The sequence below is a fragment of the Nilaparvata lugens genome, chromosome 7 (assembly GCF_014356525.2).
Source record: "Nilaparvata lugens isolate BPH chromosome 7, ASM1435652v1, whole genome shotgun sequence".
NCBI lineage: Eukaryota > Metazoa > Arthropoda > Insecta > Hemiptera > Delphacidae > Nilaparvata > Nilaparvata lugens.
This window is the reverse complement of record NC_052510.1, coordinates 41,658,417-41,674,272: the sequence shown is the minus strand read 5'-3', so window position 1 is coordinate 41,674,272 and position 15,856 is coordinate 41,658,417. Positions and strand designations below refer to the sequence as shown.

Here is a 15,856-nt window from a genome sequence, read left to right as displayed (position 1 = left end):
CAAAAAAATTAAAAAATGCAATTGTAGTACCAATTTTCAAATCTGGGGATAAAGAAAATCCAAACAACTACCGACCTATCGCTCTTCTCTCAGTATTTGCAAAAATCCTAGAGAAAGTTGTCAGGATAAGATTAGTAAGCTTTCTAACCAAACACAGTTTTTTCAGCAAAAATCAATTCGGGTTTCAAAAAGGATTAAGTACAGAGGACGCCATGCTTAAATTTATCTCTGAAATATATAATGGAATAAACAATAATAAGAAATGTGCCGGCCTCTATTTGGATATCCGAAAAGCGTATGATACTGTGAATCATGATATATTGTTGGGAAAATTGCAAGACTCAGGAGTTAGAGGTGTATGTAATAATTGGTTTAAAAGCTTTCTAAGTAATAGGTCACAACAGGTAAGGATTGGGGATTCGCTAAGCGAGCTAAAACTTATAGATACAGGGGTAGGTCTGCCTCAGGGGTCCGGTCTATCAGCTGAGCTGTTCCTTGTGTATGTTAATGATCTTTGTAACGGCAACTTTGAGGGATCTGTCACAGCCTTTGCCGACGACACAGCACTGAGTTACAGTGCAGATGATAGGGGTCAGTTGGCTCAGATGATTAGTGAAGATTTGAAGAAATTGAATTTATGGCTGCAGGTGAACGCCCTAGAACTGAATGCCAGTAAATCCCACATAATTGTCCACAAGCTGAGGCCTGAAGGAAATGATTTAATGAATATATCATTTCATTCAAATGAATGTGATAGTCCAATAAACTGCACCTGTGAAAAGATTTCAGAAGCACCCCAAGTTAAATATCTAGGTATTATAATTGATTCCAAGCTTACTTGGAACCAACAAATAATTAAATTGAAGAGGGAACTTACATGTGTATGCAGAAAATTTTACTATATAAGAAATTTATGCCCCGAATATGTATGGAATCGCTGTACTATGCACTCGTAAACAGTAGACTACAATATGGAATAGCGGTATGGGGAGGAGCTTATTTTAATAACATTTAACCTCTTGTCACCGGGCAAAAATACATATTGAGGACCATAGACAAAAAACCAAGATTATTTAGCTCTTTGCCAATTTTCAGAAAATGGGGATTTCTACCACTAAGGTATCTGTATTTCTTCAAAGTATTGTCAATTTTCTTTTTTAGAAGTGGACAAGTGAACGTTGCTAACCGCGAATATTATCTCCGATCCGCAAGTAATTTAACCAGACCAAGACCACACAAAGAAATCTTTAAACGTTTTTATTTATTTATAGCCCCAAAAGTATACAATGAAATTCCAATTAGCATAAGGCAGCAAAAAAATCCGAGAAGTTTCAAGTTTTTTCTGAAGAATTGGTTATTGGAAAAGCAGGATGTTGAAGTGTGGTTTAGAGATCTCAGATAAAAACTCAGATAAATAATATTGCAATAGAAGTATAGTTACAGGTCATTCAAAGAAATATATTCAATGTGTGAAATATTCAAATCTAAGCTTAGTAGGTATTTGTTTCTGTTTGTGATGTAAATAGATATTATTATTCAAGGTAAAACAACCCAAGTTGGAGAGTGTAGATATAAGTGATTAAGTGCCCTAAGATTGCTCTAGAATAGATAGATGGCAAGGGATACGTTAAGTTGAATTTTTCACCTTATGATGAATGGATATAAGTGGAAGAGTAATTATAGACCTATTGTTTGTTTTTAAATAGAGAAGACAAGTTTTGTTGATTCTAGTACCTAACAGTTTTCTTCGCGACAGGGATGTAGTAATTATTATTTATAGGTTTATAATTTTTCTAAATGACTAAAACTATTTGCTGGTAACTCCCATAAAGGAATCCTCGGGAGTACCTAATTTCTCTGATAAGGAAGCAATTGTATGATTATTTTGTTATATAATTTCATTGAAAATTGAAAAGTTTCTTTATACTGTTATGTTATATGTTTTCATTTGAAATTGTAATTGTGATTTTTCTTTTTTACGAGAAATAAATTATTATTATTATTATTATTATTATTATTATTAAATATAAAGGAATAAAAATCTCAGTACTCTTTTTTTGAAATATTTTATCACTCTGATGATTTATTATGTACGCATGTAGGCCTGTTAACAGAACTACTATTACATAGTATATAACCCTGAAAGTCATATAACTGACAGATTAAATTTTTTGATCCTCTCCACTATCTACATCACTTCTGGCAATGAATCCAAATCTACACCTGATACTGATATCAATTTGTAACCTGGTACTGGTGATTAGTATTTTTCACGTTATTGACATAGGTCCAGTTATGCATTTAAAAAGTCGATTTACTGAAGATCATTAAAAAACTAATCAATTTACACAATTCCACACTAATGAAACTTATCAATATTATTCTAAACAGTATAAAATTGGAAAAAATTCCTAACAGTAAAACAAATTGACTGGTGGTATTGTGAACTGACCATCAGTGTTGACGGCGCTGACATAGGTCCAGTTGTGCGTGCGCACCAGGTCGACCATGACTTGCGCCTGGTAGTAGTCGGATGGCACAACTCGCAGGAAGTAGTTGAACCGATTCTTGTCGGACAGATCACGGGACGTCGTCGAGTAGCCGATCTGCGGAATCTGGAACAACTGGAGCAGGTTTTGCACCTGGAGTGCCACCGAGGATGACCCGGGACCGATCACGCCGACCAGTGGAGCTCGGCGACGGTCAGTCTGCACGAGGTCGCCGTTCTGAAAAACAAAAGCAGTCGTCAATTTACTCGGTGCCTTAAGAGCTGCGATGTCTTTTCAAGTTGTCACTGAGGAAACGAACAGAACGGTCAGTTCGAGATGGAAAATTCAGCTCACTAGCGTTTTTCTATTATACTATTATACTAAATTAACAATGACTCTGAATAATTCTTTCATCATCGCGCAACTATTTAGTGGCATCAATCTTCACTGCGACTCACTCGTTCTGTTTGCACCTTGGGAATTGAAATAACACTATGATATTTCAATTGTTCAAATTAATTAATTGTGATAGAAAAAGAGTCAAATTATTGCTGTAGTCCAGCCTGGAGCCTTTTTCATTTATGCTAACAAACAGATGAATGTTACTTTCATTCAGCAGCATACTGTCTATTTATTTCTAAAATCGCTGACCCGCAAGAAAAATGACACAACTCAAAAACAACTCTGGAGGGCCAGAGTAAAGTTTTCCTTTTTTTAACATCCTGTAAATCTTTTCATTCTGATCCAATTTTTTTATTTTCATTTACATCAATAGAAAAATTACAACATATATAGAGGCTTACAGCTTTATGCCAAAACAAGCCTCATTGGAAATCAATTGTTTACACAAACTGAAACTAAATTATTAGGAAAGAAAAAAAACTAAAAATATCAATAAAAATAGTTTGGAAGAAAGATTATAAATAGGAAATAACACAAGACTCAATAGAAAATAGAAAAAAGACTGAAGAAAAAAAGGCTAATTGAAAAAAGAGAATAGGTAGCAAGCCTATTTTAAAAAGAAGAATTTGAAGTTTAAATTTTTATGGTCTGAGAATTGATTAAGCATTTATAATTTAAGAGCTTGATAACATTGTTCACTAAAATTGCGCAAATTATCAGCGAATATATCTAGAATCGTATTCAAAGAATTGTACAATCTAACAGTTTTTTGTAAAAAGCAATTTGCATGATGTACAGTGTATATTCTATCCAAAGCAAAAAACATATTTAATCTAGGTCTATTCAACGGAACAAAGATACTAAAGAGTTCGATAATATTCGGAATGTCTAAATGATTATTCAATATCTTGAATAGAACAATTAAAGATACGAAATCCCGCCTGTTCTTCAACGACATAATTTGAAAACTGACTCTCAGACACCTCATAGAAAAGTCATACGGGCATGAATGTCCATACTTCTTGTAATACATTGATCTGAGGAATTTATTTTGTATGCATTCGATACTACTAATATATATATCTCTTGATAAGGACTCCAAACAACTGCACAATACTCAAGTCTACTTCTCACCAGGGCCAGATACAGCATCTTGATTAAATCAATGTCTGTGAAGTGTCTGACATTTCTCATGATAAATCCTAGCATCTTATTTGAAATATCAAGGATGTAATCAATGTGATCTCTGAAGGTGAGAGTGGAGTCTATGTAGACACCCAAATCCTTAATCACATAAACTCTTTCAAGATGTTCATCTAATAATTTGTAGTCAGCAAAAATCTGTTGCTGTCTAGTGAAGACAATAAATTTACATTTCTTCACATTTGAACCCGAATACACCAATGTCTGCATAACTTCCTCAAGAATGACAACAAAGAATTTATAGGAAGATATTTTCATAACTACACACCCCATAATGAAAAATATAATTAAATTTTGAGTTGTGACATTTTTCTTGTAGTCTAGACAATACACCTTTCAAAATAGTACATGCAGCGATGTGGAATTTTATGTACCAGTAATATATCCTTACAAGGATGGGGATCCATTGATTTCGTAGGAGTGCAACAAAAACAACTGTCAAAATCATACAATACTTTTACTAACCAAATTTGTGAAAATGTTCCCTGAAGTTTGCTCTCAAGAGTCTAGAAATATTACAAACTAAAATTGTTTATTCAAATGAATGTCGATAAAAAGAAATGAATAGTTGTTACTAATAAATAGTTATCATCTTGGATTTCTTATTCTATTTCAGACCATTATTTTTCCTCTATTATTCAGAAAGAGAAGAAATAAGTTCAATAAAATACTAGAAGTAGGAACTTCTGAGTCCTAAGAACACAGAGTTGTCACTAGTAAACATGATAGAACTGGATTATTGCATCATAAATTTAATTGTATCATAGAATATGAATGGTATCTAGAATATGGAATTGGAAGATCTTATTTCAATCGTATCAAATCGAAGAAAATCTTGTGAAGATAAAATGCATTGTTTATACTGGTCGATCAGTATTAGTACTCTTATTGCTGTTTTTTGGAAGTACTGCTTGTCTCTCAAACTCACTGAGTGCCCAATAAGTAATTTGAAGTAGTTTTCGATCATTCTTCATGAATTTGTTATTGCACTAGAGTCTGCACTTTAGTGTACAACTTGGAAGCAATGTTTTGTCGGAATCGTTTTTTTGACTTTGAAGATGAGACATAGTACGTCTCACCGCTGTTAGGTTGGCGTTTTGATACTTCTTTCACCCAAGCTTGTTCGTTCAAACATTTTTTTTCCATAATTTTTTGAGGGTTTTGCAGTTTCAGAGTGGTGTTTTTTTGGGGTCATGCAGAACATAAGTTGATAGTGATTCAGTGTGATAGGGACTGTTGTCAATATTTTTTTCTGTAGTAATCAAGTTGTCTGGCACTGTAAATTCCGCCTTATCACTATTGTTTGGACATTGTTCCCAGTCAGGACAAGCTGTAACATGAATCCTCCACGTGACATCATTCTTGAAATTATGGAATTTTCCAAAAATGGAAATCAAAAACAGATTGTTAAAATCCTGTAGTTTATCTTCAGTCATTTTGACAAGGCATTATTGATTGAGTTGTTCATACAGCAATTGTATACTCACTTTCATTTATAGTACAACATTTTACACACTATTATTATAGCTACTCATAATTATAGTACTATTTTACCATGTAAAATCCTAATTTCTGAAGTGAAGATGATCATTACTATTGTCTGTTATTGTACAATGTAATAATAGTGCACATTATTAACTGATCATAGCAAACTTAGGTACACCTGATGCCAATATTCTGGGTCAATTGCTGCAACAAGACAAGTTAGTTGTCAAAAAGTAAAGCGTTATCAATAACGTAACTTTCAGAATTGATCTTAGTTTAAGTGTAAGCTACTCTATTGATAATGGAACGTAAAATAAATTATGATTGAGATTATTATTATTATTGCAATTCAAGATGAGAAGCGCGTGAATATCAAAACTTACACTATTCCAAACAAGAAAAACGTCACAACTAGTAATGTGACAGTATTTCAGAAGCATTTCGCACTCATCCCTGGAGTCGGCCAGCACTGCATTGAGCACAGCACTGGTGTCAGTGTTCATGAGCTATCACATGCGATTCATGCATTGTGATTCACTACATTCATGACTCTTTTTCTGTTGCAAGATATGACTAAACCAGTCCCATTTGTGGAATAAAACGAATATTGATTTTTTTTCGAGTTGTGTCACTTTTCTTGCGGGCCAAGTTTTTGCATTTTTGTACATTCAATGCAATTTTTATATCCTCTACTCACACTAACGTAGCAGAGTTCGACAATACTCAAATGTTATCTAGGAGCCTAAGATTACTACCAGCCTCAAAAATTTAGACTGAACCTGTATGTGCTATCACTAGTTCCCAGTTGTGATTATAATTCAGCTTTGTGAGGTTTGTACACAATGCTTTCCAGGGAAAGTGAAGCTTCCTGCCAACTTCTTTAGTTATAATAGCCCAGTCAATGAAGGTCCAAAAACGCAGTTTCGATCCGAAAATTAAATAAAAGCTGAATCCCACCATCGATAGAGCCCTCCCAGAGGGTTATTCTCCAAAAAATCCCTTTGGAGCTTCCCCCCCAGCCCCCTAAAACATGAAAAATGCAAGTGATCACGGGAAATCGATTATCTCTGTAAACATTGATCGGAAACAGTTCTTTTATACGTCATTCGATTCGTTACATTATATGGACTACAATATCAGATTATATTCATTTTTTCAATAAAGTGAACAGTTTTATTGATAAAATAATATATATGTAAAATTTAAGGGGTTTGCGATTTGATTTTTTTTGTTTTCTTCGATTAACTTCGAAGCAAGTAATTTTAAAGAAAAATGAGCCTGATAATTAATTCATATGTCATTCGATTTGTCCCATTATGGACTACAATATTAGTCCTATTCAATTCTTCGATGAATCAAACAGTTTCTTTCATGAAATAGGGGTATTCACAATTTTCGTGTAGTTGAGAAGTTGATATTGTGGTAATTATTCATATTGAATGAAAAAGACTAAGAAATTGTCAAAAAACTACTGATTTATTGATAATTAGAAAGACCGGTTTCGGTTATTACACCATTGTCAATCTCTGATAAACTAAAACTAAATACAAGAGCAGCAGAATTTATACTAGTAGGCGAGTACTGCTATTGGTCGAGGGCATGAACGCCTGCCATTGGCCTAGCTAGACAGTCTCCTCCCCCTCAACGGTGTGACAAAATGGCGGCTTAAGCAACAGAATCGCCATGATAATAAAATTTACTCTTTAGTACAAAATAAGAACCAAGAAAACAAATGTGAAAGATAATAAAAAAAATATGTAAATGGAAAAACTATTGACTAATGTATGCTTACATGTTTATGATAAAACTAAATTCGTAGTGTTGTACTGGTTGAAATGAATCTGGTCATTTAAACTATACCGGGGATTTTCCTTAATTACTCTTGTTATTTCTAAAGCCTCTAGAATATTCAAAGATCTGCCTTTGTTATTAACATGCAGAAACTCAACATTCTCCTTAACTGTCAACTTGTGATTATTTGTTATCAAATGTTCTGCAAAGTTAGATTCCCCATTTTGTTTATTCCAATCTCTGATGTGTTCTTTAATTCTACTTTTGAAACTTCTACAAGTCTGACCCACGTAACAAGCATTACAATCATCACATTTAAGTTTGTACACCCCGCTTTTATCCCAAATATCAATTTTGTCTTTACTCCAGCTAAATAGACTATTTAAAATCGGTTTGGTCTTGAAAGCAACATGAAATCCATTCCTCTTCAATTCCCTACCTGTCTTATCAGATACAAGGCCTGAATATGGGATTGTTATCCAAGTCTTCTCCTCACAGTTTGAGCCTACAAAGCTAGAATTGATTGAAGTTTGTCTATTAATTTTACTCAATAATCTGTCCACCATACTTTCTTCATACCCATTTGTGACAGCTATCTGTTTAATTTTAGTGATCTCAATATCAAAATAATGATTGCTCATAGGTATTGTTAGTGCTCTATAGACCATGCTATTGAAAGCAGCAAGTTTGTGAGAAATAGGATGACAAGAATGAAGAGGGATGATAACATCAGTATGGGTTGGTTTTCTGAAAATAGAAAACTTGTGAAAACCAGTGCTATGATCTATTCTTAAATCAAGGAAATTCAATACACAATCCTGTTCTACCTCTACAGTGAATTTTAAACTCTGATGTAATCCATTCAGATAGGAAAGAAAATTGTCTAGTTGACTGTTACTTCCTTTCCATAAGCAAATAATATCATCAACATATCGAAACCAGTAAACAATTTTACCTTTGAAATTACTATTTTCAATGATTCTACTTTCTAACTTATCCATAAATAATTCAGCTAGAAGTGGTGAGAGGGGTGATCCCATTGCCAACCCCTCTCTTTGTTCGGTTTACCTTACTTAGATATTCGTCCTTATCCATTATTACTGTAGTGCATCCTTTGTCAGCTTTCAAAATCATCAGGTCATTGGTTTTCATCTTCTTCTTTAAATTTTTCATGATGTCTGCCGTTTTTGTGATCTCTGGTCGAAGTTCCCTTGTCTTTTCTTGAAGAATTATGTCAGCACATCTGTTAGTTAGTATTTTGTTCTTTGAGGCTTCCCAATTGCTATCAATGCTGCATGCTAGTTGTTCGAGTTGTTGGTTATCTAAATAGCTATGACTACTGTATTTGCTGCCTCGTCCTAGTAATTCTGTCTCTGAGAATGAAAATTGGACTTGTGAGAAATCAGCTACCCTATCAGCAAACTTGTGTTGATGTTGAATGATAGGCCTATTATTTAGTGTCGGATGTTGATCTTTGAGAAGTTTCTGCAGTTTCTTGTTTTGAGTGACTGTTTTCTCACTCAATCTCCTAAAAAGTTGTTCCCTACATTTGTTGTCTAGGAAATCCCACTCAGCCATGTGTAGTTTACTTGCCAGTTGTATGTGGAGAATAAATGTAGAAAGATAAGCTATCCCTTATTTTATACCAGTGACTGATCTCCTTCTTAATCCAAAATTTCTGGGCGGTTTTTATGCTCTTCTGTGCAATAGTAGAAGTGTTGTTGGTTGCTATTGCCACATACTTTGGTATAACCTTCAGTTTCAAGCATTGTCTATTGAAGAAAATGTTCCTTTCTGCTACTCCATACTTGAGTTTCAATTTAAAATATAACTTCACTTGTTCAGCTTGACTTGCTAGTTTCACTTTTTGTGTAGTTGAGAAGTTGATATTGTGGTAATTATTCATATTGAATGAAAAAGACTAAGAAATTGTCAAAAAACCACTGATTTATTGATAATTAGAAAGACCGGTTTCGGTTATTACACCATTCTCAATCTCTGATAAACTAAAACTAAATACAAGAGCAGCAGAATTTATACTAGTAGGCGAGTACTGCTATTGGTCGAGGGCATGAACGCCTTCCATTGGCCTAGCTAGACAGTCTCCTCCCCCTCAATGGTGTGACAAAATGGCGGCTTAAGCAAAAGAATCGCCATGATAATAAAATTTACTTTTTAGTACAAAATAAGAACCAAGAAAACAAATGTGAAAGATAATAAAAAAAATATGTAAATGGAAAAACTATTGACTAATGTATGCTTACATGTTTATGATAAAACTGAATTCGTAGTGTTGTACTGGTTGAAATGAATCTGGTCATTTAAACTATACTGGGGATTTTCCTTAATTACTCTTGTTATTTCTAAAGCCTCTAGAATATTCAAAGATCTGCCTTTGTTATTTACATGAAATCCATTCCTCTTCAATTCCCTACCTATCTTATCAGATACAAGGCCTGAATATGGGATTGTTATCCAAAAGTCTTCTCCTCACAGTTTGAGCCTACAAAGCTAGAATTGATTGAAATTTGTCTATTAATTTTACTCAATAATCTGTCCACTATACTTTCTTCATACCCATTTGTGACAGCTATCTGTTTAATTTTAGTGATCTCAATATCAAAATAATGATTGCTCATAGGTATTGTTAGTGCTCTATAGACCATGCTATTGAAAGCAGCAAGTTTGTGAGAAATAGGATGACAAGAATGAAGAGGAATGATTACATCAGTATGGGTTGGTTTTCTGAGAATAGAAAACTTGTGAAAACCAGTGCTATGATCTATTCTTAAATCAAGGAAATTCAATACACAATCCTGTTCTACCTCTACAGTGAATTTTATACTCTGATGTAATCCATTCAGATAGGAAAGAAAATTGTCTAGTTGTCTGTTACTTCCTTTCCATAAGCAAATAATATCATCAACATATCGAAACCAGTAAACAATTTTATCTTTGAAATTACTATTTTCAATGATTCTACTTTCTAACTTATCCATAAATAATTCAGCTAGGAGTGGTGAGAGGGGTGACCCCATTGCCAACCCCTCTCTTTGTTCAAAAAATCTATTGTTAAATTTGAAATAATTATGCTGAGTGCATAACTTCATCAATCTTATCAGTTCTTCTCTGAGTGTATGATCATTTATAGAGGCTTTCATTATTTCCTCAGCTCTTTCAAGACTTTCTCCCACCGGAATGTTAGTGAATAAATTAGTAACATCAAATGACACAAGTTTATAAGATGATAGAACAGGAATATGCGTTATATTGTTGACCAACATATTAAAACAAATTGCTTTCTTAGTATAATTATTGACTTCAATGATCATGATTTCATTCAATGAGAGCTTCTTCCACATAATAATAACAGCTGGCATCAAAAGCAGAATAATGTCAAACATGATTGAAATTGAAACAGTAGCGATCATCAACATTATTTTCTTCATCTGATCTGAAGTAACCAGATTATAGTAAGATTCACATCAATGTGTCAGCATTTTTTTAAAGGGGAGCATTGATGCTATTAATGAGGAATACTGACAGTCAACGAACTGTTATACATATTCTCCAATATTTTTATCGAATAGCTCTGATTGAAGCAAGTAGTATAAAAAGGGGGAGTCTGGGACACAAGTGTCCCAGACTCCCCCTTTACCTCAAGGTCATCCAGGTCAACCACCCTAACCTCAAGGTCATCCAGGTCAACCATCCCCAACCTCAAGGTCATCCACGTCAACCACCCCCAACCTCAAGGTCATCCAGGTCAACCACACCCACCTCAAGGTCATCTAGGTCAACCACACCTACCTCAAGGTCATCCAGGTCAACCAAACTCACCTCAAGGTCATCCAGGTCAACCACACCCACCTCAAGGTCATCCAGGTCAACCACACCCACCTCAAGGTCATCCAGGTCAACCACACCCACCTCAAGGTCATCTAGGTCAACCACACCTACCTCAAGGTCATCCAGGTCAACGACACCCACCTCAAGGTCATCCAGGTCAACCACCCTAACCTCAAGGTCATCCAGGTCAACCACCCCAACCTCAAGGTCACCCAAAAAAAAAAAATAAATAAATTGGCAGTGTCCTATTAATTTGTTCTCGATGAATGCATTCTAATTGATTCTTCAACTTGGTGCCAACCTAATGAAATAATCTCAATTCAATGCCAACCTGACAAAACTATTGATTGGTCACCAGTTATCAACTGTTCCGAATAGGTACTCTCTCTAGATTATAGTTCTATAGTAACATATGATATGGACAATTCAATTGTAATTGAGAGATTGGGAGAAGAAGAATATACATGCTAAAAGACGAACTTATAACCCTTAAAAACCACCCTTAGAGATGAAATATCGCCAAAAGATTGCTTAGTGAGCACCTAGGACGTATAAGGAAGCTGTATTCTAAGTTTTGTTGCAATCCATCCAGTAGTTTTCCAGAAATCGTGATCAGTGAGTCAGTGAGATTTTCAGTGAGAATTTTATTAGTATAATATATTATATAAGATATAAGATAGGATAAGGAAGAAGATCGCTAATTCCTCTCCCTTCTTGCATGTGCAGTTTTACTGCCTATTTTTATATTTTGTGGCTACAATACTGAGTTATACATTGCCGAACTTGGCATTATTTGGCTATTTAGCCCATTATCAATTTATTATCTAGGCTGTAGAAATTCTTCTTCCTGAAAGAACTTCCTCACCAGACAGAACAAAAGGCTTCATACTGATAATCTCAAGAAAAGAGGAGACCTCCAGCCAATTCTCCCTATTAAATTAAATATAATTGACCCAGCAAAGTGAGGTCTAGGATTCAAGTCGACGGTTTGGCATTTCTCTTAATGTTTAAATGTTCAAATGTTTATATGTTTATATGTTTATATGTTTATATGTTTATATGTTTATATGTTTATATGTTTATATGTTTATATGTTTATATGTTTATATGTTTATATGTTTATATGTTTATATGTTTATATGTTTATATGTTTATATGTTATATGTTTATATGTTTATATGTTTATATGTTTATATGTTTATATGTTTATATGTTTATATGTTTATATGTTTATATGTTTATATGTTTATATGTTTATATGTTTATATGTTTTTATGTTTATATGTTTATATGTTTATATGTTTATATGTTTATATGTTTATATGTTGCGCATTAACGGTGAAACGGGGTAATAGAATTTAATGATTTGACAGCTATGTTCCTTTTTAAATTGCGCGTCGACGTATATAATCTTTGTAATTTCCATTTTTGAATTAGGTGGTATTTTTGTTGTTTGGATTATTTATTATTTCATAAGTTCGTATTATTTTTATCATTATTTTCTTTTCTCATTTGTATTTGTACAATTCTTATTGGTAATGAGACATATTTGGGGAAACCTGTTGTCTCCCTTGTGAATAAATAAATGAACTATTGATTGCGTGCAATAACACATGCAATTAATAACTAAAGTAACATAGCATTGTCTCTCGAACTTTCTGTGCTTTGAACTCGGGCTGTCGTGTTGACATTATGTCTTGAAGGAGATTAGCTTTTGATGTTAAATTTTTATACATCAACCCCAACAGCCATTAGCCGTTTTCACACCGATATCCTGCCGACACGACATACAGACAGGATTTACTCTGATGAAAAGTATAAGAGGAGGCTGCGGTTTATAACTGCGCGAGGTCTACTGTTCACAGAACTACTAGTTTATGTGGCACAATGTAAAGTTCCTAATTATCATTATTTGAATCTTAAACTGAAGTTCCTATTGTTTTGAACGTTCTACTGAGAGTGTATTGCCTACAATTTATTCCATATTATGATGTCCACCTAGCAGCCTCACAGGACGATCACCATACGTACGCGTGAGTGAAGTCCTGATCAGGCACAAGTGCCAAAAGGTCCGCGAAAAGGCCAAAATCAATAGTGCATCATCAAATATCTCGACGATTCATAAATAACCTATTAAAAATAATTGTAAAGATCGTTCAAAAATCATCATCACATGAACTCAAATACTTTTCATGCAGAAATTGCTAATAGTATTAATAAGAAAGACTTTATTTCATTATTCCAAATAAATGGTCAATAGTATCATCAATTTGATTCTGTTAATTGGCATCATTTTATTGAGTAGTCTTGTTAATAAATTTTCATTCGTTTAAAATCTGTCGTTCTAAATTTCAATTCCTTGCTTGGAACTGTTATATTATAAGTTATCTTTCAGGTTCTTCAGCTTGCAAATCAAGCTTAATTTAATATAATATAAATCACATACAGAAGAACCTGAGCTCCCCTATCGCCCTCATAGATCACAGAAAATTCTGGGTTTATGTTAGCGAGGGTGGATGTGTTTCTCCTGTTGTGATCCTCTCGAGTCAACAATAGCCTACATATCCCGGAGCAAAAAAGGGATGGATCATGACTCATCTAGATACATTAGCAACTAGAAATAGTTTGATTCAACTAATCAATAAATTCTAGATATTCAGGTTCAACCAATACAAATATGAAACTTTTAACATGTTGCTGTTTGTAGGACAATATCTTTGTTTGGATAGTTCTGTTAATTATTAATGAATGAGTTGAATGTTGTGTGAGTCAATTAATCGGTGCCATTTCGCTTCTATATAGATGGATCTTACCAGGTCTGTTCAAGGAGCCTTTGTCAAGTCAATCCTAACACATTTTGATTATAATTATATTCACATATTTTGTATAACTATTATCACTGAATTATTATCATACCTGCTAACCTCGTCCATGTTCATCTCATTCCACATGAATAATAGCCTTACAGAAGCCTGATGAAGAATTATTTTGAAACGTAAAATGAGTTAGAAACCACTTTAAACTACATGCTTCGTCACATGAATATTAAAACTTTTTGGGAGTGGAAGCCTCCTCACTCACTCATCATGCATTTTGAAATTGTTATAACTCACCTCCACCATAATGTGCACATAATGAGGCCCGATAACGTTCATGAATTGAAAAGCACTCGCGTTTTACATCATCAGGTCAAAATGAGGTCTGCAAATCACACTCAAACGAGGCCTCGGTGTCTAAGTAATATATAGGACAAAGTACTCATCATCCTTGTAAGGTGAAACTCTGATGAAAGGGTGGATGGAAACAACTTTGAATTGAGTAAGTAATGATGAATGAAGATGGCGCCACTTGTCTGAACAACGTCGCGGCGGCACACTAATGAGATTCACTTTGCACCGTCAGAATTCCTTGTAAAAGACATGAATGGTGATGATTGGACTGGTGCTGAAAGTTGTAAGTGAATCTACATGGCAGAAACACCACCACTTCTAATATCCTGTTTTGCTATTTCGAAAATTATCGTTATCTAAACAACTTTTTATCCTCATTCACCTTTATTCACTCAAGTCTTCTTGTATTTCTTCCTCGTCATAGTCATTCTCTGCATCACCCCTATCAACTGCTCTCACTTCTCACGGCTTATAATTCTTTTTCTTCTTTCTCGTTTTCGACATCTTCCCCTCCTTTCTCCATGTTTTGCATATCATTAAAGCAATATTTCAGTACATTTGTATATTAGTACTATATCTTAGTGTATTTGTGATCAGAAGATGACATTATAATTATTATGTACTATTACGTAAGTGCTCCGCTAGGGTCTGTTTTGAAACTTGAGTAATATTATCCCTACACTCTCCATCTCAGACCTGGATCCATGTTACTTGAATTATCTTTATCTAGCTCTAATAAACTACTTGTTGGTATCTGCTATCGCCCACCAAAAATTGGCCACTTCAGTGACTTCGAAAAGGCCTTACTTTCTTTCATGCCTCATTAAAATCGAATACTAGTTATGGGAGATATGAACACTGACCTAAATATGACAAATCGTAACTTTGACTACTTTCAACTGACCACAATATTCCAATGCCTTAATATGCCTATCTTAACACTCTACCCAACTCATCATACTAATCACTCTGACACATTCATTGACTCACTAATAGTTAGTGATCCAAATGAGGTTGTTGAAACTGGTCAAATCTCTGTGCTAGCCATTTCAGGACATGACTTGATTTGCTGTGTACTCTCTCATAGGACTCCTAAACCCGCTCAGAAATTTATTACTTACAGAGACTTCAAACACATTGACGAAGACGCTTTTTGACTGACGTAGCTCGAACCCCCTGACATCAGATTGAAGCCTTACCCACTGTTAATGGAATGGTTCTAACTTTTGAAAATTGGACACTCAGTCTGTATGATAAACATGCACCCTATGTGACAAGGAGGATAAACAGAAAAAAACGTGTACCATGGATGACTCCTGAAATACTCAAAATGATGAGACAATGAGACAAAGCTCACAGAAAGTTTAAAAGACATTTGACTTGGACAGTTTAATTGAGTATCGCAGTTTGAGAAATAAAGTAAAACAACAGCTACGGAATTCGGAGACTAGGTACTTGAACTCATTC

General features: G+C 34.3%; 1 protein-coding gene across 1 annotated transcript in view; it reads right to left on the bottom strand.

Annotated features, from left to right (window-relative positions):
• The window catches only part of LOC111053765 (metabotropic glutamate receptor 1-like), a 264,669-nt gene that overhangs the window by 163,251 nt on the left and 85,562 nt on the right, over positions 1-15,856 (bottom strand). Inside the window, exon 4 of the mRNA XM_039431937.1 lies at positions 2,453-2,726. Within this exon, the coding sequence (XP_039287871.1) occupies positions 2,453-2,726 (274 nt within the window). The remainder of the gene's footprint in view (positions 1-2,452; positions 2,727-15,856) is intronic.